General features: G+C 34.7%; 1 protein-coding gene across 7 annotated transcripts in view; it reads left to right on the forward strand.

The window, feature by feature from the left end:
* The window catches only part of DMD (dystrophin), a 2,273,580-nt gene that overhangs the window by 245,345 nt on the left and 2,004,569 nt on the right, over positions 1–23,666 (forward strand). Inside the window, exon 1 of one of the 7 annotated variants that reach the window (XM_046672834.1) lies at positions 3,104–3,125. The exons of the other annotated variants lie outside the window; for them this stretch is intronic. Within the exon in view, the coding sequence (XP_046528790.1) occupies positions 3,119–3,125 (7 nt within the window). The 5' untranslated portion in view covers positions 3,104–3,118. Of the gene's footprint in view, positions 1–3,103; positions 3,126–23,666 lie in introns of those variants that run through there. 7 annotated transcript variants of the gene reach the window in all.

Below are 23,666 nucleotides of genomic sequence, written 5' to 3' on the forward strand. Positions count from 1 at the left end.
TGTCATTAAAAGTTTAAAAGGTGTCAGGAATTGTAGTATTTTACAATCATTCTGTTATTTAATCCTCACAGAAAGAATGCAAAAGAGCAATTATTATTCCCTTTTTACAGAAGAGTAAAGTGAGGATAAGTAACTTGCCCTACAACACATCAATGTTAAGCCGTAGATCTGTGATTTGAACCCAGGTCGTCACTTTGGAGACAGTGATGTTAACCAATTTGCTGTAAACTCCTATCTTCTATGCCAGGGGTTTCAGCATGGACCCCTTTGATACCTGGTGAAAACCCTAATAACTTAAGGCCTTTGACAGCTGGTGAAGCTCCTTTGAATTATATTTAAATGCAAAAATAATATATTCAGTATTACAACAGAAACTAGTTGCACTGAAATAAATTTTTCTAAATATTTTAAATGCTGTGGCATAATACATACTTTCTTATTAATATATTAAATAACGTGATTTACTGGAGGACTTAATAACAACCATAATTTCCAAGTAAAGATGAATGTAAAAAAATATTGTGAGATATATGCAGCGTCGATAAAAGGAGATGAAAAACTTGTGATTTTTATTAGTGACAAAGTCACAGGTACTGCTAATGCTGCTATGGTTTATAGGCTACAATACTAAATGAAAATAATGTTAGACTTTTGTTAGAGGTTAGTGAAAATAAAGATGTAATACTTCTCTCATCCAAGTTAACAGACATCTGACTTCTATACGTGGACCTTGGAGCTGAGTTTAGAAGTCTTGCCCTCACCCATAAGCACCATGAAAATAGCATTCATGTCTGTTTTGATCGTTGCCATATGACCAGTGCTTAGCACAGTACATTGTATAAAGCAGGTTCTACTGGATGAGTGATTAACAGAATCCAAATCTCTCAATACTGCACTGGACGTTAGGATTTAGCAATGGACAAGACAAACATGATCTCTAGTCTGAAGAACTAACTGTATATTGGGAAATACAAACAATTCAATAAATTCTTGAGACCCTGGCCAAGTTATATAACTTTTCAGAGCCTCAGTTTCCTCATCTGTAAAATGCATATAGTAGTCACCCTCATAGGTTCAGTATGAAGATTGAATGAGTATCAATATAGTGGAGATACATACATACATACATATATATATATATATATATATATATATATATACATACTTGTATAGGTATGTATATGTGTGCATGAGAAGAGTACCACCTTCTGTTGTAGAAGTATTTGCCATTATTGTGATGAAGACAAAGGAAGTACAAGATGCTATGAAATTGCATAGCAGGGGAATATAATTTTATCTGGGGAATGAAAAATGCCTCACATAGCAAGTTGTATTTCAAGCTGATACCTGAAGATTGGATGGAAGGTAGGCAATCAAAAGTGAGGAGAGGCTTATGGAAAGGTGAAACAGAACATGCAATATCTCTGAGACAGTAAGGAGTGCAGTATTTTAGAGGGAAAAAAGTTCGTTGTGGCTGGAACAAAGTGTGAAGGGGAGAAAGAGAGGTAAGACTTGAAGCTGGAGAGGTGAGCAGAGGCTAAGGGTAGAAACCAACCCACATAGTATTTGTCTATGCCATTCACAACCCCTAAAGTAGATATGTTTAACCACAAAAGTGATTTTTTTAAATAACAGTCATTGATAAACCACTATTTTAAAAATTGTTCTGTAGAATGATGTGTATATTATTTTTGAGAAACTTTAGTGGGTTCAAATGGACTCAATTTTTCTTTCTGGGTTTTTTCTGGCCTTTATAAATTAACCTGTTACAGATTATTATGTATTTCATGATGTATAGGGGTTATTTGTGTTTGTTACATAGGAAATTAAAATGGAGGTAGGATAGCTAAAATATATACATACATACACCCCTTAGGAAACAGTATTTCACAACAGTGACATTGGCATATCTCACATATGCGAAATGAATTATTGCTTATAGTTTCATAAAGAAACTACCCAAAAAACTGTTTTCTTTTTGTGGGAGTAGAGGATAGCTCCCTATCAAACTAAATACCTAATTGATGGGTGAGAGGAGAAATGTAAGATTTTATCAATTTTTCCTTTTAAGGTATTTTTCTCATGAAAACACTTGCTTTCCTGTTTTGTCATTTCAAACTGTAAATGTTAATACTCCGAGAGAGGCATACTTAGAAGTTTTAGATAAGATTCATACTGTATAGGTTATGGTAATTGTAATTTTCTAAAAAAAATTCAAATGCATTTTCCTGAAATGACACTTATTTCCTTGTAAACTAATTGTGTTAAGAGTCAACTAATCTAATTTCTTAATTTCTAAAGAGAGCACTCCTCTTAAGTCAAAATATCAAGTGTAAGGTCCACTCTTGGGAGAAACACACGCAGTACCAGTGTTTAAATGTCTCCAGTGTGCAAAATAAATGTTTTCTTGAAAAAATTCTCTTATCAGAAAATTTCTCATCAGAAAATTTTCTGTAGAATCACGAGGCAAATTCCATTTGAGAAAGTGCATGCTATATTTTATAATAAGGCAGAGATAAGGAGCTGAGCACACAGCATCCTTATTTCAAAAGTACAATCAGAAAGACAGAGTTTTTACTCTTAAAAGGCTGTGAAGATAAGTGAAAATCAGCCAAAATTTCATTGTGAATAATATGATGTATGGCAAAGGAACTCTACTCTTGGTATAGTTAGGAAAAATAATTTAATCCAAATGCTTTGCATCTGTACAGAGGACCGAGTAGATACTGAAAGAGATTTGCAGATCCACTGTTTTTTAGGCAGGAAGAATGCTCGTTAAATGCAGAACGCTGCTCTGGCTCATGTGTTTGCTCCGAGGTGTAGGTTTTGTTCCACTGACGTATCAGATAGTCAGAGTGGTTACCACACCGACGTTGTAGCAGCTGCATAATAAATGACTGAGAGAATCATGTTAGGCATGCCCACCTAACCTAACTTGAATCATGCGAAAGGGGAGCTGTTGGAATTCAAATAGACTTTCTGGTTCCCAGCAGTCGGCAGTAATAGAATGCTTTCAGGAAGATGACAGAATCAGGAGAAAGATGCTGTTTTGCACTATCTTGATTTGTTACAGCAGCCAACTTATTGGCATGATGGAGTGACAGGAAAAACAGCTGGCATGGAAGGTAGGATTATTAAAGCTATTACATCATTATGAATACAATTAGAAGCTGACCATGACAAAGCATATGTTTGAACAAGCAGCTGTTGGTAGCTGGGGTTTGTTGCCGAGCTCTTCAAACTCTGCAAACAGTGTTGCTTTTACAGGATGGATTTTTAAATTTCCTTGTGCTGCGTTAGATTTTTGGGGGGTGTGCTTGCCTCCAACCTCAGGGAAACACTTCTGGGATAGAAATCAGTGTTAGAAGATTTTTAGAATAAAGTATTTTTCAAGAATCTAGGTTTCTCCAGGTAGATGATGACAGGGGGGAAAAAATCTATGGGGAAGCTACCCCAGCTGAGTTACATGCCATTTAGTTACAAGGACTGATGGCTATATTGGCATATTCAGACCTTGAGAGAAATGAGAATGTATAGAATGTTTGGATAGGTTAAAAATTGTTACACTTGGTTACTGTTTTATAAGGAGTTTGGCTGTCAGTCTTTTCTCCTCATCAATTTCTAGCTTTTGACATTTATTCAGTCATTCTGCATTATATGAAGAAAATACATCAATATCTCCTGCAGGGTTTTTCAACAACTCTAGCATCTGTTTCAGCTATTGAACTGTATTCACGTTTTGCCAAGTTGATGTCGACCCAGCTGGTCTATCATTTCTCGCTTGATTACTGCTCTTAATTTCTCTGTATCAGCTTGTTTCAGATAGGGCTTTGAAAGCTGTTAATGAAAAATGACATAAAATGATAAATTATTGAAAATTAGAGCATTTATTTATTTAATTACTTTGGAACCTTAATGAGTTTTGTCTTACATTCTTTCTTGCCTCTGTACAATCTTTAGAACCCTTTTGCTGTTTTGCAAGATTTCTTTCCCATACAATCAGTGGATTATACTTATAAGTACTTTTAAACCAATGGAGCATGAGGTTGGACTATATTTGGCTCCAAAAATAAAGTTTTGGGGAAAATGGGAACAATTTCAGCTTTTTATAGAAACTATGCATCATTTCCATATTCTATCTTGATACTCTGTCATGGGGATTTGTCAGTGAGTATATATTGGACCGAACATATTGAAATAATTTTTATCACCACTAGGGTAACAAGAAAATAAAACATTCAAAGCTGTTTTTAACAAGTGATTGCTTAAAACAGATGTCAAATAATATAAATAGATTTTCCTGAGTATGAAAAGCATGATTGTTAACTATCTATATAATACAGAATCTTTCAGCTCTCTGCCCGGTCTCCCCACTAACCTGAGTAGCTAAATCATCAAAGTTAATAGACTATCATGTATGAACATCTAATATGATCTTTTGGTGTACACAGTATTGCTCATATGTGCTGTACCTTTTCTGTAGTGATTGTAATATCCCAGTCAGTCTGGTCAACGAACACTACTGGCTGTTATGTAACTTTTCCCCCTGAATGTTAGTCCATGTTTTTCAATTACGTATTCCTTTTAGAAAGAGTGACTTTAGAACAACATATATTTAAACATCAGTGAATCAGTTAGAAACTGATGGACCAAGTATCCTACTCGGATGCATCCAAATTAATTGCTAACTTATGTTTTGAAAAATAGAGATTTGGATGAGTACTTTTTAACCTTGAAGCATACATGACTGTGGTTGAATATATAATTCATAATTCATACATACAGCAAGAGAGAAAATAGTTTCCTAGATGTATAGTTTTAGCAGCAAACATATTTTAAATCATTTGGTTCAGGCAATCTAATAATTTCCTGTTAATACTTTTGAGTACTGCATGTGCTTTTGTATAGTCTATTACAGTACTTGTTTAATCTTTGGGAAGCTCAGAGACTGCCGAAGAATTTTGCATCCAAATGATATAGGGTTATTTCTTGGTTGGTTGACAAAAATCAGCTATATCTATACTATTGTTTAAAATACATTTCTCGTCTGTCAATGTTATTTCTCAACTTTTTCTAACCATTTTAAGTGACAATTCAAGTCTAGAAAAACTCTTTTATATTATCTCTTTAGCAGGACTTTCCTTTTGTGAATTGTCTCCTGTGAGAAAAATGTGAGCTTCCTGCTGGCCTCGCACTCCTGTTACCATAGTTACTTTAAAAAGGTTTTCTTTTCAATGAAGATAGTGTAATTTAAATCAGCCACTGGACTCCCTAAACCGTGTTTTTTTGTTTGTAGTTCAGGCTGCTTCGTTTGTGACTAGGAAGTGCTCTGTATTTGATTTCACTGATGAATGGAGAGGACAGACACTAGGTGGCACCAGCTGTTGATTATTAATGAAATCTTAAAGGCTTTTGGCCGCACACCTGAAGAGCAGGCATAGCCTTACTGATAAATGTATTTGCAAGAGTTGGAAATGCTTGCCGATCTTTCTGGCTCTGGAAAAAGATTAGCATGCAAAGTGGTGAGACCATGTGAAGGCTCTAAATCTCAATTGCTTCATTCTGTATTTTCTGAAGAGATCAGAAAAAAAAAAAAAAGATGAAGAAATGCATAAAAATAAAATGTATGAAAGAGAGGTGGGACAAATGAAATGGACTATAAACATTTAAATGTTTTTATCAAATATGAAATTGGTAGCATATAAATCTCTGTGGGGTTATCCCAACTCTCTACAAACCAGATTGTTTTTCTAAGGCATTTATACTATAAAAGCAACTATTTGTCATTTTTAGGTAAAAATCTTAGCGAGATTACTATTTTTTAATTCAAAAATGCCCCGTAGTTCTCCTTTAATGATAATACTGTCCAGTGAAAATTCCCACTTGTGATGGAGTGGCCCGACTTCAGATGTATTGCTCTTCATCCAGAAAGAGGAGCAGGGGGAGACACTATCAGTTGAGAAATATGCTTTGAAATGTTTTTTGCTGAGAATCTTGCTCTTTCCTGTTATTCTCCAATTCTCATGTCGTCTATATTTTAAGAATGAAAAATCAAATAAAAACAACCCATATAAGCGTGTGCACACACCCCCAGAGACATATACATACATTTGAAAAAAGAATAGTTGAAAAAGACCACAACAATATTTTTAATTGGTCCTGGAGTCAGCAAACTAAAATGAAAAAGAAAGAGGAAAGTCCACAATTAGGGCAGGGAGATTAAATAACTGCTCATATTGGAAATATTATTTTCGAGAAAAATAAACAATCTTTTTCCCCCACTGGGAATAACTGAGAATTCCTGAGGAAGATGGGATGCTTTAGAATGAAGGGAAAGGTCATATAGGCCACAATCGTCCCAGGTTTTATGAAACAGTATGTGGTATAGCTAGTTATCTTGATTATACTGTGAAATTTGTTGATTTTTATGATGTCGTCAAGATGGAGAAATGTTTGCCATTTGATGTAAGTCTGGCAGATTAATTACCTTGATAAATTATTCTGCCTGAGTGTTTCAATTAATGAATCCTTGCAAACCAGGAAGGGGGCTTCTCATAGGACTACGACGTAGTTCTATCCGACTGACTCTATCTGACTTTGACCTAATCTCTCCTTCTGTGCCCTGTAATTCTGATCTTGACCTCACTTGGTCTGTGAAATACTAATACCTGAAACATGAAGGAAGATCAAAATAGCTTGCCTAGCTTGCAAAGAGAACAGATACATTGGATTATTACAGTACCAAAGGATTATGAACACCTAGAAAATGTGATGAGGCCCAAAACATGAATTTCGAGTGGAATAACATCCTGCACTAAGGTTCAAAAATCATTGCAACAAGTACAGTATTGAGAGAGTTAAAGCTTAACAATAATTCATTGAATAAGACAATAATTTTCTTAGCCGTAATTTCAGTGTCAGTCGTAGTCTCATATGGCATTGAAACAAAATAAAACAAAGTAATGTTGGACATGTATCCTTTCAAGAAGGAAACAACAATAAAACAAATTTTAGAAGGATTTTTTTTTTTAGACAAACGTTGTGGTCTAAGAGGAACTTTAACATTTAGGAGAATGTTCAGTAAAAAAGGTGCTGGAAACTATAACATTTGAGGGGCATTGAAGGTACTAGAAAAGGGAAAAGTTGAAGAATGCTTTAAAGGGGAAGAATAATGAAGAAAAAAAATGTTCTTCCAATTAATTGTGTAAGCAGAAAATTGACTACTTTGTGAGATACTATATTCCTTGTTCCTAAAGAGTTTACTGCTGTGAGTGGAGTTCTTACATTAAAAAAAAATTGAAGGAGATGCCTAGGATAACTTCTACTTTTAAAAATCTGTAAGTGTAATCATTTATGAAAAAATATTTCCCTTTTGAGATATTTCTTTGAGTGTCTCTACTACTCCACTGGAATTCCTTCAGGCAAGGAGTGAGCAAATTATGGCTCATGTGCCATGCCTCTTTTTGTTTGGCCAGCCGGCTAAGAATGGTTTTTCCATTTCTAAATGATTTTTTTAAGATAAATAATATTTTGTGATGTGAAAATTACATCAAATTTTAGTTTGTGTCTATTAATAAAGTTTTAGTGGTTGACAGCCACACCTGTTTGCTTACACATTGTCTATGGCTGTTTTCATGCTAACATAGCAGTTAAGTAGCTCTGACAGAGACCATATGGGCCACAAAACCAAAAATATTTACTATCTGGCCCTTGGTGGTAAACATTTGCTGACCTCATCTCAAGACTGTAAGGGAACTTTGCTTTTTGTTCATTGAATCAAGTGTCTTAGAGCAAGCTAGGTAACAACTTAAATATCAGCTGAGGATCATAGACAGAAATTGTGACCACTCATAATATATAAGCACTACAGACTGTGAAAAGGGGTTCAAATATGCCACTTAGGAGTTAATCATGGGGCCATTTTGGCTGTTAATGTATTGATAGATTTTACTTGCTGAGAGATGTTTATTATTTACTGTCACCAAAAGACAATTGGAGATCTCTGCAGTCACTGACATATGTAATATCTGCTTTGCCTAAGCCCATTGATTTTGCTGAACTTACGTATTTTCTAAGATTCAGTTATTGTTATTGTTACTGTTATGTTATTGTATGGTTTCAGTAAACTTACAGAAAGTGCAGAAGTCAATGGAGAGCAAGGTAAAGTGAATGGAAATCACTTCTTGCAGTTACCCTTTTCTCTCTTCGTAGGCCTATAAAATCTCTAAGCAGCTTTTGCATTTCATAGTTCTGGAGAGGTGCTCACCTTTTAAAAAATATGAGAGTGTTCTTGAGCAAATATGGTCTAGAGGGGGTCAACAAATAGCAAAATAAAAATATATACACTGCACTATAAAAGAACAGCTCAGGCTGTTAGTAAATGATTGATAAGAAATGCTAGATTTAAAAGTTAGCAATGAGATATTGATGAGATATTTCCCTGAACACGTGGATGTGAGAGAAGGGCTTCTTTTTTAAAATCATACGAGAAACCGTGGTCAGATTCTAAGCAGAAATTTAAGGGATTCTGGATTTCCGTCATATATGACAATCTCCATAGTTTCATGATTGTGAAACTAAAATCCCTGCATTTTTTCCTGGGAAGGCTATTTCTGCTCACTGGTAGCACTGGAAATTCCTGTAAAACCCATAGGATTCTTATTTTATTTCCATGAGGATGTTACTGAGCAGCTATCTTGTGATGCCTGTCTCTATGGTAACAGATACAAGGCTTAAGGGTCTGAAGGAAATTCTTCCTATTGGTTTAGGAATATGGAGCGATGAGGGAGACTCACTGAGGAAGAGGATAAAGCTGAGGGAAGGCAAAAGAGGCATTGAGAGAAAACTGTCACTAGAGAGCTGTTGTGTGTGTGAAAATGATTTCATTTCCTTTAAACCTATCACAGAATGAAATAAAAACCAACATGTAAGTAAAGGTAAAAAAAAAAAAAGGTTCTTTCAAAGTATTGTTTTTCAACTATCCAGTCAATTTTATGTAATTGCAGTCATACAGATCTTTCCCTTGGTTGGCTTGCTTTTCGCTATGCAGGAAAAGATTGCTGCTTGTCTGTAATTGACAAGAGGAGGGCTCTAGTCCTGGCAAATTTAGTTCTTGTTATTGTTATCGAATATCTTGGTCTTTTAAAGTACTTTCTTTTTCTTGATTCCAAGGGTAAGAATATTGAGTTCTGGTTGGCATTCCTCATAATTGCTAAACTTTTCAGAGAATTATGAATGTACACTGTCCTTCCAGGATATTCTTTTTAGGTCTATTTCTATTAAAGACCAGCAATAAGTATAACCAGCATAAAAGTTATTTGAAACTTGAGTATTTTTTAGAATGTGTGGGGTAAGATACTATGTTTTTACATGTTTTTCTTTGTTTCTCTTATTGAAATAATAAAAGCAAACAAAACCCCATATATTTAAAAATACTTAGTTTTCCATTTATTTCACTTTTTCCTTATCTTTTACTTTAAGTTTAGAAAGAACTCACTGTTTTATTGTTTTAGAAAAGAGATAAATATGATTTTCCTTTCGCTTTGATTTAAAGTATATTCAAGGTATTAGCAGATAGCCAAAAGTATTATATGTCCTTCAGGAAAATATAAGTCCCAGAGAGGAGACATGGCTGTTTTACTGTGAAGTTTTTATACATATTTTCAAGATTAACACAGGTGTTGGGGTTTCCTTTATCCTGATGTCTTCATATATTATATATTAGGATCAAAGTAAAAAAGCAATAAAATAATGGAAAGTGAGCACAAATTCATAACTTGATGAAGGAAAATTAAGATTTTGAGGTTGAAGATGAATACATTTCCAATGATATTTTAGAGGATCAAATTAACAAATATTTGTTTATTATTATTCACTGACATAGTGCTTAAAGCTTTAATGGATTTTTCTTTTTATGGTTTATTTTCTGGCCTCAAGAAATTTGTGCAGCTGTAACTTTTCACAAACTTAATTCACTCTGTGTAGATATTAATAAAAACTAAGACAATGTCTTCAGGACTTGTTCACACTGTCTTTAAATTAAATGAAAAATCAAGGTAGCTGTAATGGTGCAGTACCTTCTTTAATAATTTTGGAAAATAAAGTTTTTGAAAGAAAACCTTCTTTATGGCTATACATTTTGAACCACAAAACAGTAATTGCAATATAAAGTGAAGTTTCTGAATAAAGCAAGGCTATGTTAAATGTTAAACATATACTACTTTTGGAAACCTGACTTCAATTTAAAAAGTAAGACATTGCCAGTGTATGTCGAGCATGACTGGCCTCCAGAACCCTTCTTATTTTGTTGGGCTTTAGGCTTACACAGTTCAAAGTCACTTCAGGGAAAAAGCAAATGGGGAAAAACATGGTCTAGACAAAAGTACTCTAGGAAGTAAAGATGAGGAGATAATCTTCTCGACAAACGTTTACACAGGAAGTCGGGGATGGCTGAACTGCAAGGTTGGGTGGTGCACAGAGATTAATCACTATCCATATACACTTGAAGATAAATGGTGCCTATCAACATTCCCAAAGAGATACTGTCACTATCTGGCAATCCAGAGACAAATACAAAGAACTAAGAAGAACAAGTAGGGAAAATAAACTTATTAGCATCAATCTGCTCCGGTCATGGCATCGTTACAACTGATTGTAATGCTCCCAGGATAAAGCATGATAAGGACCATCATATTCTGATTTTACTAGCATAGATTTCTGTTTTACATATTATAGGTGGAATTATGCATTACAGGAACAATAACCTGGCTTATGGAAAGTGATGCTAATGTTAACCTGAAATTTTATGGGTTTTAGGCAAGTTGTGGGACTTACTTATATTCTGTGACAAGTGTGAAAAGGACGAGTTTGAGTAAAAGGCTCCCTGTGATGGAAATGTTAGTGTAGTGAGTAGGAATCTCAGGCTCATCCCCTTTGGCTGCTGACCCATTCAGAGGCTGGTTCTGGTGGCCGTGGTGGCAAGAGGAAGAGCCCATTTCTCCATTAGGTCATCCAGAAGATTAGAGCCCACCAACTGAAGTGACGGGTTGTTTCTGCTGCTTTCCATTCATCCAACAAATATTTATTGGTAAATTCTAACTGTCAGGCTCTGTGCTAGCGCAAGATGACCAAGATAACAGTCCCTGAGGAATTTAGAGATGAATGTGCTTTATGTGGATGAGGACAGGAAAATATCTACAGTGACAGCTTATCAGAGGGCAGCTGCAGCTGTGAATCCAGACAGAAAGGCCTGCTTGGGAATGAGCTAGAGGCTTCCAGGGTTCCTAATTTGAGTGATGTGGAAGAACTGGCAAGTCCATCAAGGAGAAAAATGGTAGCTGAAGGAAAAGAAGGCAAATTCAGTGAAAAACAGTAACTTAAAGTAAAGGGTGAAGTAACATACCTGAAGTTTCGCTTGAAGTAAGAAGAGTGCCTACAAGCTGTTGCCCATCTTCATTGAAATCAAATCTGGAAGGAAGCGGTTTAGACTGTTGTAAAAGTCAGTTGCAGACAATGAGATTGAACATTTTTAAACCTATGTGGGCGTGGTCATGCAAACTTTCTCTCAGATTTTAAAAAGATTAGTGATCTCTCTTGGTAGTTTATGTACATCTATCCCTGAAAACTCTTTCCTATGCTGTCTTTAGAGAAATTGTAATATCACTTTATCTCAGTGTATCTTTAATTAGAAGCTAACTGATAATGTTTCACCTATGTTTAATCACAGAATTAAACCTCAGAGATTACACAGGAAGGCTAAAAGGATGACATTTTATATAAGATAGGCCTATTGCTACATAGACCTGTAACATGATAAAATCGTGTTAGAGAATCATGAAGGTTTCATCTAACTTGAACAGCATCCAATTTAATTGGTCTTCAACTTCGCTCCTGACTCCTAGGAACTTAAAAAAAAAACATGGGTTTACATTTTAATTTGGAATAAAAGATGAGCAGAATATTTTCTGAGCAATTGCAATGTCTAGAAAGTCTCTCCCTCTTTCTCCCCCCCTCCCCATTCTCCCTCTCTCCCCTCCTACTTCTTCCCTTTCTTGTTTCCTCTCCCCTGTCTTCACACACATATAGATGTGTATGTATGCGTGCATGCATATGTGTGTATCTCTATTTCTGTCTCTATCTCTGACTCTGAAGTAATTTATATATGTAGGGTAAAGGCAATGAGGATTTCCTACAAACATGCATTATTGGAGTAGTTTTCCTTTGTAGATGAAAGCAATTTTGTACGGCTTGGTTTTTAAAACTTTTTTTTTATTGAAGTATAACACAAATATATAAAATGGCACAAATCAATAAGGGTACAACTTAATGAGTTTTCACAGAGTTAGCACATCCCAGTGATTACTCAAAGCAAGAAAAGGAATATTGCCTGCATCCTCAAACTCCAATCTTACCCCTTTTCAGTCAATACTCCCCCAAAGATAAGCACTAGACTGACTTCTAACACGCCATAGAATAGGATAGGCTATTTCTGAAATTTATTTAATTAGAAATATACAATATGTACTATTTTGTGTCTGATCTCTTTTTCTCAACATTGTGTTTATGAGATCTACCTATTTTGTTGCTTGCTGTGTGGTTCAACCATTTTCAGTGCTGTATGGTATGCCACCATATGAATATACCACAATTTACTTAGCCCATCCACTCTTGATGAACATGTGGATTGACTCCATTTGGGAGCTCTAAAAATTAATGTGATTCTAAACATTCTTTTACACTTTACACATGTACATACACCTGAGTTACGTGAATACCAAGAAGTAGAATTTGTGGGTCATAGAATAACCAAGTACCCACCTTTGGTTGATAATGCCAAGTAGTTTTTTAAGGTAGGTAAACAAGCTTACTTAACCACCATCAGTATATGAAGGTTCTGGATATTGTTGCCAATGCTTAGTATTATCAGCGTTTAATTTTATTTATCTGGCTGTTGTTCTGTGGTATCTCCATTGTGGTTTTCGTTTCGAAGTTTTCTAATGACTAATGAGTTGGAGAACCCTTTTATATATGATTCTTGGTAACGTGGATGTTGTCTTTAATAAGGAGACTCTTCTAGTCTCATGCTTATTTTTCTATTGAAATTTTATCTATTTTATGTTGATTTGTATGAGTCCTTTATTTTTTCCTGGATATGACCATTGGGTTTATTGTGTGTATTGCAAACATCTACATAGATATATTTTATAGAAGCCTAGAATTTAAAGCCCAGAGAACCTTAAAGAATACACAATCCAGTCTCTTAGTTTGACAGATGAAGAAACTAGGACCTATAGAGATAAAGTCACTTGATTAAAAACCTCTTCTAGTTAGTAGTAAGACCAGAAATAAAACAGACATATTCACACACTGAAGTAATGACTTTTTCTATTAAACTATGTAGAGTCTTTAGTCCTTTCTAATATGGTGACTCAAACTCTTTATCTGTCTGGGAAAGCCAAAGCAAGTACAGAGTGATGCATGATTAATCTCATTGATTTTCTAAGCAAAAATATCCCCAACTAGCCAAGTGTTGTATAGCGAGGCCATGCAAAATCTAAACTTATATTTTTCTTTTGATATCAGATTTTATTTTTTCTCTTCCATAGCTTTATCATTACATTCATCTTCTTCTTACATTTATTTTTGCTATTTCTATCTTCTCATTCCACATTTGGCTCAAATTCAAGAAAGTCTAGTTTTCATATAGTGGATTAATGAGAACATTAATTTTCTAACATTTTTCTTTCATCAGCTGGAGTCAAATTAGGTTACAGAAGTTAATTGCTAATGTAATAATACCTAATATTTATTTTCTTTTACATTCTAGATGAGGTGCTAGGTTCTTTTTGTGCCTTATATTAGATAACACTTTGAACAACCCCAAAATATGTTTTATTATCCTCATTTTATTGATCTAGAAACTGAGCCTCAGTGCATTTAGGTTACTTGTGAGACAGCTGGAAATTGAACAAGATTTATCAGAATTCACACATCATAATCTTTACATGATTCCACTCTACCTACTTGGAAGGAAACAGATTTAACAATAGAGATTTGGGTCACTAACGGTTTTTAGTGCTCTTGCTGTAGATCTTAGGGATGTTCCCTTGTTCTTATCTCATTAAATAATTCCTTTTTTTTTTGTCCTTTTTCAATGTGGTTATAGAGCAGTTACTTTTTTGGCATTGACTTTATTCATTTTATTGACCAAACTCAGCTCTTGATAGTGAAGCTCTTATTCATGTGCAACCTAAATATTGATTGGTAAATTCATATCCAGAGACTAGATTGTAGCTGAATTTTCTTTTAAGAAGCCAGACCTATTATAAGAGTCTTTGATTTCAATTCTGTCTAGCAACTTATTATAGGATCTGATTATTTCTCACCTAGATTGTAGTTCAAAATATTTCTCTTTCCTGTTCATGGAAGAACATTTCCACAGATGCTGGATAGTGAATGTGCTTCTAGTCCTTGGCCAAAGTGAGTTCCTCTGCCATACCTCCCATTTCACGTGAAGCAGATACACACTAGTGGCTCCATCTAGAAATTTGTATCCACGGTTACCTAGCATGTTATTTTTCTCTTAAGGAGTGAGAGAAGCACATTTAAACAATAAGTTTACAATTATAGCCATTTCACTGTGTCTGAACATATAGGAATGTCTAATTCATAGGCATTTGGCAATAGTAATTCCTTAAATGTAGAGAGATTTACAATTAACAAAATACTTGCATGTGTATTTTATTCACATAACAACCATGGTAGGTAACCTAGGTAAGAGGTATTATTTCCTCTTTATGCAGACCCATGTCTACTTGTCCTACTACTTGTCTACCATGCCCTAAATTTCTTTTAGCTCTGCTTTCCATACCACCTGCCAGTCATTGCCTTAGTTTAGATCCCTGTAGCTCACTTTGAGTACCATGATAGCTTCCTAACTTACCTGTGGTCTTGCCTCTCTCCAGTTTGCTCTTCACAAGGCTACTAGGTTCATTCAAATCTCTCAAAAGCAAAATTTAATATGACACTCCCCTGCTTGAATCCACAGGTGGTTCCTCATTGTTTTTAGGACATAATACAAATAACTTGTGTGAAAGAAAAGGCCCTTTACAACATGTTCCCTGCCTTGTTTTCAGGTCTAATCTTTCACCCATCATATGAATGCTTTACCCTAGCCATCAAACAGTTCTCTGAATGTAACACACTTCCCTGCCATGAGCCTTTTGCCATGTTGACCCCCCTCCACACACTGAAACAGTTCTTCCTCCCACATATTCACTTGTTGTACATCTTATAATCTTCCAAGATAGTATATATGGCACCTCTTCATCTTTGTATGAATCATGTACTCCTGTGTATGCTCCCATAGCACCCTCCTCACACCTGTGTCAACACTTATCTTTCTGTGCTATACTTTTCAGGTTGTTTGTTTATTTATAGATTATTGATGGCTGAGGACTGTAGTTTCTCATTTCATGCTTTACCCCTTGCATAGCACCTGGGGAAAGAGTGACGCAAATTTTACTTACAGTTGTAATGCGTTACACACCCGAAGGTAACAAAATGTTCTTTGAGTCCTGTGGTGGCATCATTTTCCTTACACCCTTCTTCCCTCCATTGTAACTAACCACAGCACATGAATAATAGATTTTCAAGATTCCTACATATTTAGTTTATGGAAATAAGTTGAACCAAGTTGTGGTTTTGGTGTATTTCGTGCTGGTAAAAGTTGGGCTATTTAGTTAACAATAGTATAATGATATTCTACGTATTGGAAGTGTATAGAGCATAGTACTTTAATGCCTTATTTCCTTTGTGATTTACACATTGCCTCCCCCTGAGGTCTTAATTCATTCAAATTATCCACTGAGAAAAAAATAAAAATAATTTAATGGAACGAGCAAGTAAAATCATAGAAGAATAAAATGACAGTTTATGAGGTAAACAAATTCAGACATATTGGTAAAGTAATACAAAACAAAAATGTCATTTTTTCCTTCTTTCATCACTAATAGAGAATGATGGACTTCACCACTCACTCACTTGTGCTATGCATCATGGTTATTGTAAAACGGACCTGAAATTAAAGGTATAGATCTAATTCCATTTCCCTACTGAGTTTTCATTAGAAAATGAGAACTACTTTCTAAAGGGTTTGAGGTTGGAAAGAAGGGGATATACAAGGCCAGCAATAGGAAAGCAAAGCTAATGTGTGATTGGTTTACAGCCTAAACCTCAGGGCCATATCTAGAAACTCTGCCAGATCACAGGCTCTGTGCAGCTGCAGAGTACAAATTCAGTGGATGTGTCCAATGATATTGAACGTAAATGCCCTACTTGCTCTAATACACAGTTTTGTGATATTAGGGAATTAATAAAGAAGTTAACAAATTTAGTTTATAATCTCCTAAATCATCTCTGTGAAGGGAAAATCTCAAAGATGCATAAGTGTATAGCAAATTGGTTTCAAAAGTTACCCATTCTTTAGAATCACAATTCTCTGTGACAGGAGGCCACATGCCAGGAGCTATCCATATTTAAATATTTATTTTGATGCTTTTCATAGAAATTCTATTCATTCTTTATTGATATATATAGTCCTTCTTTTCATACATAGTGGAATTTAGTGCACTTGTGCTTAAAAAACATATCAAAGCTGACAGAATTCAGTTGTGCACATTACAGTATTCATTTACTAGAGAATGGAGCAACCATTGAATTAAAGTAGCCAAAGCAGATGATATATTTTATTATTTAAATCAAGAAAATCAAATATTGTGTCTACATTTTCAAGACATTATAAATATGATGACACTTGTTGCATAGTTTATAAATAAACAGTGACCTTGGGTACAACAAGGGGTTGAGTGAAAAGGAAAATATAACTATAATCTTTAGAGGAATGCATTCAAAACCTGTAATTGCATATTAAAGGCACATGTTATAGATGATTGCTCGCTTTCTGTCTCCATTTTTGAGAAAATAATGCCATCTTGATATTCATTTGTGCCTAGATAAATCAAGGGAAGATCTTTACAATCTTTAATGTAGCAAAGAGAGAAGTAACGGTGGTCTAAAGTGTATGGGAGAAGTTAGAGGATTTGTCATATTATAAGACCAATGATGGAGTATTGTGGGGGTCATTTTGCAATATATATAAATATTGAATCATGTGCATCTAAAGCTAATATAATGTTATATATTAGTTATACACAAAAAACGAGCAATGACCTCCATCACTGTGTGAGCCAGTGTGATGCTGTCAACCAATATGGGACACATCAGTAGTGGATCCAAGTAGAAACCTTTTCCAAGCAGGTGGATCTGCTAATACTTTGAATTGATTGGAGGAATATCCCATTTTTATCAGAAACTTATTTCAGATGTAAAATAGAATCTGCCCTAAAGGTTCAGAAAGTTTCTATGCATTAAGGCTCATTCTAATAAAGTTACAATGTTGTAATTAATAAGAAATTAGTTAACATTATAATAATAATAATTTAAGTCCATAAACATTTGATTCAAAGTACACTGTCATTTCAACCAAGTTGTTTGAAAGTTTGATTCATTCACTTGAAAGGAATTAAAGTGACATACTTCTAACAATGCATGAAAAATGACTAGACTTCTGTGGTCTTGGTGCCCTCCCTTGTATTCTGGGAAATCACTATTCCTATACATGCCTACAACTTCTTACTACAATTTGATTTTTTGCCTCATGGTTTCCATTTGCTTTTGACCTAGCTGAAGTGTCCCAGAGGTAAGGTCACTGGGAATTGCTCTTAACACATTACAGGTGAGAAGTGATGGGAAATCCTCATCTTTCTTATCTTTCAGATGAGACAACTCAGTGTCCTAGAGGTCCAAAGTGGCGTTGAGCACAGTGACAACATGCTTGTCAGCTCACACTGTACTGGCTTTGTTCTCTTCTCAGTCTCACATATCCATTTCTTTACTGTGCTTCCTGGGATTACCTCTGAAATTGATTACTTGCACTCAAATCCTTTTACCAGGGTCTACTTCTGGGGAAAGCCTAACCCAAGACAACATATTTATTATCAGTAGTTTTCCCTCTATTTTCATTTTTCATCCTTTTTCTATCAGAGAAGTATATTTGAGGAAATAAAATGAAAGCATTAGATCACATATGGTTAAAGAAAAAAGAAATTAATGGAAAGGATTAAAAACTACCCTCACACCATGTATGGCTATTTAATAGCAGTTTCCAGGAATACCGTGAGAGGCTTTGAGACTCTGCTTGTACAGAACTTGTGGGAAATGGAGCGATTATTTAATGCCACATATGTCCAGCAGATATGCAATGGGAATGGAAGCAAATGTTCCATATTTTTACCATCTCTAGAATAGACTATATCAGATTTTATTCATTTAAAAATATACAGAACACATTCTCTAAAAGAAACCTTATGTGAAAGCCCAACAGAAAAACAAATTAAAAATGTAGGCATTCTGGATGAAAAGTGAGATGGGAAATTGATTCAACACTCCCTCCCACTTTTACCTTATAGGCATAGCTGTAGTACACTTAGAACTTGGAGAAAAACCACTGTATTAGATAATATCTATGACTGCTTCTAACTCTATCAATACAGCAATGAGCTTCTTTACCTACTTAACCACAACCAGGAAAGAGCTAACAGGTAACTTTAAATTGGTAATGCTTGTATATACCAAACAAGACTGAATACGGAAATTTATACAATAGCACAAATTTTATAACCAGTATTGAATATAGCACAATTAACTAATTAGGACACTTCATTTGCTCACTTGTTGGCTGCCAGTTATCATGGGCTTATGGTGGAAGCCAGCATCAATATGTAAACAGCACCTTGGTTTTAGGAAGAAGGAGCTCAATTCACAGCCACATGTGTGGTTTGGTTAAGTGGCTTTGTGCTTGGTTTAGCAGAACAGTTGGTGATAAAGGGGAAAAAACACATAAGTAGCACTCTAGTGAGGATAATGCTAATAAAGATAAGATGTCTGAGACCATTGTGGGGGAAAAAAAACTACATGGGATAAAACTAAAGGCTAAATTTTCTTAGGGATGATAGTCTAGCTACCAAGCCTCATTTCGCCATTGGGAGAATTCTTAGGAACTCAACTATTATATTACATCGGGACAGATAATATTATAATTCACTGTAGCAGAGGGATATTGATTTACTTTAAATCAATTTACATATTTTCATCCCCTTGTTTTGTGAATAAAACATAGAGGCATCATCTTTCTTAGTTGACTTTTCTTCATATTGCATTACATTTGTCTGGTTCGGCTGTCATTCATTTGATGTTTTTATTGGGCACATAGTATGTGGAAGGTCTTGTGCTGAATATTGAGAGCAACAGAAAGGTTAATCAGAAATTATTTCTGCCTTCAAGAAGCTGACAGTTGTTAAGGAGAAAAGTCACACTCAGAATGTATGGATACTATGATATATCCTCAGTCCACTCTTTCACCCTCTAACCCTCCTACTCCTGCTCTTGTAGGAGCATCATGATAAAACAAAACATCAGTTTAGGAAAAGGTATAGAATTTATAAAAGAAAGAATTTTGTAATATCATTGACAAGTGATATCTGTCATGCCATTACAATCAGGTCATGTCCTTCTTTGTTCAAGCCTGACTTGGAGGAAAGCTTTCACTGAGAATTTTATAAGCAACAGATAATATGGATACTGTTACTGTTCTGCATGACTGCTTTCATGTCTCTCTACAATATCATCAAAGCTGCTACAGAGGCTGCTAATGATGCCACATACAGGATTGGATGATTTCTAATGCCATACAGGCTTTGAACTGATCTCTCACTCATTCATCAAAAATTATAACTCACTAGGGGCTGGCCCGGTGGCACAGCAGTTAAGTGTGCATGTTCCGCTTCGGCGGCCCGGGGTTCGCTGGTTTGGATCCCGGGTGCAGACATGGCACTGCTTGGCATGCCATGCTGTGGTAGACATACCACACATACTATAGAGGAAGATAGGCACGGATGTTAGCTCAGGGCCAGTCTTCATCAGCAAAAAGAGGGGGATTGGCAGCAGATGTTAGCTCACGGCTAATCTTCCTCAAAAAAAAAATTATAACTCACTAGGTTTACATATGGAAACGTGTGAAATATGTTTTCTTACCTTTCTGTTTTAGATTAGTGTTTATGGCAGGCCTATAACTGACCCCAAGCAATGCTATATTCTCACCTTAATGGCATTGTTACAATGTAATTAGCTGGGGATATTGAAAGGCTGAAAAAAAAGCATTATAAATGTACCTACCCATTTAAATCAACTTGTGAGATTTTGATAGAGGGAAAAGGTTGAAAGTTTTCTTATCTGAGTGCAGGTCTCATTTTCTTATAATATTTATCTTTCCTATGATTCACATCTGTTCTGTCTATGATGATGGTAGTAAAGATGTTGATGAAAGTGATAGTGATGATGGTTACTCATAATGGATAACTATAATACCAGGTAGAAAGTGGTAAGTACTAAACAAAGAATGTCAGATAAATTTCATGAGAGTTCAGAGCAAGGTGAGGATGACTCTGAATTTTTCTTCCTGTCTCTCTAGGCATTTTCAGACACATCCATTGTACATATGTGTGTGTGTGTGTGTTTGTAGGAAGAGAGGTTTAACTCAATTAATGGAATTTGGTCCCATATTCCTGCATATATTATGCTTATGACTCTGTTCATTGTCACATCTCTCCCTTTTTCTGATGATGGATGTGTTGATATTGATTCTTTTTGATATTCCTCACAGTGAAATGACTTATTGAATATCATATTGTAAGTCAAACTAGGATAATGTATTATGAGTGTTCTGTGGATAACATGAGAATGTTAAGGAGCGAATCATTAGATCTTGTAAAAGAGGAAGGCCAGTTCTCTAATTCTTGAGAGAAGATAATCATTAAGACGGGAGAAGTGAATGTATAAGTATGTTTTTAAGCTTCTAAAACTAGTTTTAAAACTTTTAAACTTTAAAGAATCTAATAAAAAAATATATAAAGACCAAAATAAAATAATTGTTTCAGCAGAACAGTTGTGTCCAGAGAACTTCGCTTTTCTAGACACAATTTTCTTTAATTTATCCAATCATATATACACCAATCCATTCATCCATCCTTCCATATATACATAATCTATATATCTAAAATAAATATATATGTTGAACCATATGAAATGGCTATTTGACCATTTTTATTTAAAAATGATAATTTCTATGGTTCTAACCAATAGCTCTGCTATTGGTGTGCTAAGTGAGGTGAGAAGGTACTGCACTGGGACCATCTCACTTTGCTTAATCAGCACAGTAAGGCCCAGATACCTGAAACATTATGAAATTTTCAGAAAACAGACTGATTTTGTGATAGAAAATCTATATGCTCGCCTGCTGAAATCAGAAAAGTGAAAAATTTCTCCTCTGTAGCAGCTTTATCAATCCCATGTGATCTTTATACTGTTAGTAATGGACTGGACTGTGAAGAAACAGACAACTAGGGAGCTAACAATGGATATAAATTTTCATATATTTAATCAAATTTACCTACTCTAAATCAAATAAATTTGGCTGAAACCGGGCAGACTCCTTTCCTACTGAGACAGTGGATTCTATTAAGAGCTATGTCTATCTAGAAAACATTATGATTAATTTTGCAAATGCCATTTAGTATGCATTTAAACTAACAGACTAATGGAAGAGGGATTGATATAAAATATAATTCATATTTTGAGGAGTAAAAACTGTTTCTACTTCAAGCATCCATTTTTTAAGTATAGTCAAATGACACGTATTTTATTAAATTGTAGATGTAACTTGTTAGAGCAGATGGGAATCCGAATAAAGGGAATTAGTCAGTTACCATGCCATACTTGGTGGAAATATTACTGCCCGGCAAAGTTGTTTCCTTAAAATACTGCTATTTTCTAAAATGTAAGAGTAGAAATAAAGATAAAATTCTTAGTTTGTGTTATAGAAAAATATTGCACTATTTTTCAGTGTGAAAACATTTTATATATGATAGTATACACTTAATGATTAAAATCCAAAGACTTCCTTTGGCCAGGCTTCTCGTAGAGCATGGATTCTGGTAAAGGAGCAATATAACCACTTTAAGAGCAATTAGAGCTCTTATTCACTTCAAATCAGTACCAAGATTTATTCTTAATTATGACGCTCAGCACCACTTGTAAGAAGAAGAATAAAAGTCTCAATGTGTACATATTAGTTATTTTTTCTAATTATTGCTAAAAGGAGTTTGAAATTTAAAATTTTAGATGATCTTAAAAATGTTTTAAAGAGTTATACAAAATTAGAATTATAATTACAATTGTTCCAAAGCAAAGGAAATATTTAGGTGTAAATCTAACACAATATGTATAGGATCTGTATCCTGAAAATGACAAAATACTATTGAGAGAATTCAAGGCCTAAAGAATTGCAGAGACATACTGCATTCATGGGTTGGAAGACAAAACACAGAAAAGATGCGTCAATTTTCCCCAAATTGATATATAGATTTAATGCTAGAAAAGAAAAAAAGTGGGAGAAATCACCCTACTCAACCTTAAGACATACTGTATAGGTACAGTAATCAAGACAGTGCAATGTTGTTGGTGTGATAAACATACAGATCAAAGGAACAGATTAGAGTCCAGAAATAGACCTAAACAAATATGGCCAAGTGATTTTTCACAATGGTATAAAAGCAATTTAATGGAGGAAATATGTTATTTTCGACAAATGGTACTGGAACATGGAGACATATGTAGGCAGAAAGGTGAACCTTGACCTAAATCTCATGCTTAATTAGATGTGGTAAAATGGATAATGGAAATACATTTAAATCATAAAAATATAAAACTTCTAGAATAAAATTGGATAAAATCTTTGAGATACAAGGTACAAGGCCTGGTGAAGAGCTCATAGACTTGACATTGAAAGCATGATTCCTAAAAGTAAATATTGATAAATTGGACCTCATCAAAATTAAAAACTTTCTATGGGAAAGAGCCTCTTAAGAGTATCAAAAATAAAGCTATAGAATGGGAGAACACATATAAAAATTACATATCTGAAAAAAATATTTTTATCTAAAATGTGAAAAGAACACTCAAAACTCAACATAAAAAAAGACAAAAAAAAAATCCAGTTAGAAAATGGGCAAAAGACATGAACAGACATTTCACTGAAGAAGATATACAGATGGCAAATAAACACGTAGCAAATATTTCAACATCACTGCCAGTAAAGATATATAATTTTAAAAATAAAAAAATATGAGACATCACCACACACTTATCAGAATGTCTAAAATTAAAAATAGTGATGACAACAGTGCTGATGAGAATGCAGAAAATCTACACATATGATAAAATTGTGTGGAAATGAATACACACACTAATGCACAAACACACAGAAGAGTGCAGATAAAACTGGTAAAATCTGAATAAGGTTAGCGGATTATATCAATGTCAACTTCCTCATTGTGATATTGTGCTACAGATGTTACCACTGGGGGAAACTGGCTGAAGTGTGTGTGATATTTCTCTCTTATTTCTTATAACTTCATGTGAATCCAAAATAATCTCAAAAAGTTTAACAAAGAGGTGAAAATAGAGAATGAGAGAAAGTATAAGAGAATATA

This window comes from Equus quagga, chromosome 10, assembly GCF_021613505.1.
Source record: "Equus quagga isolate Etosha38 chromosome 10, UCLA_HA_Equagga_1.0, whole genome shotgun sequence".
Classification (NCBI taxonomy): Eukaryota; Metazoa; Chordata; class Mammalia; order Perissodactyla; family Equidae; genus Equus; species Equus quagga.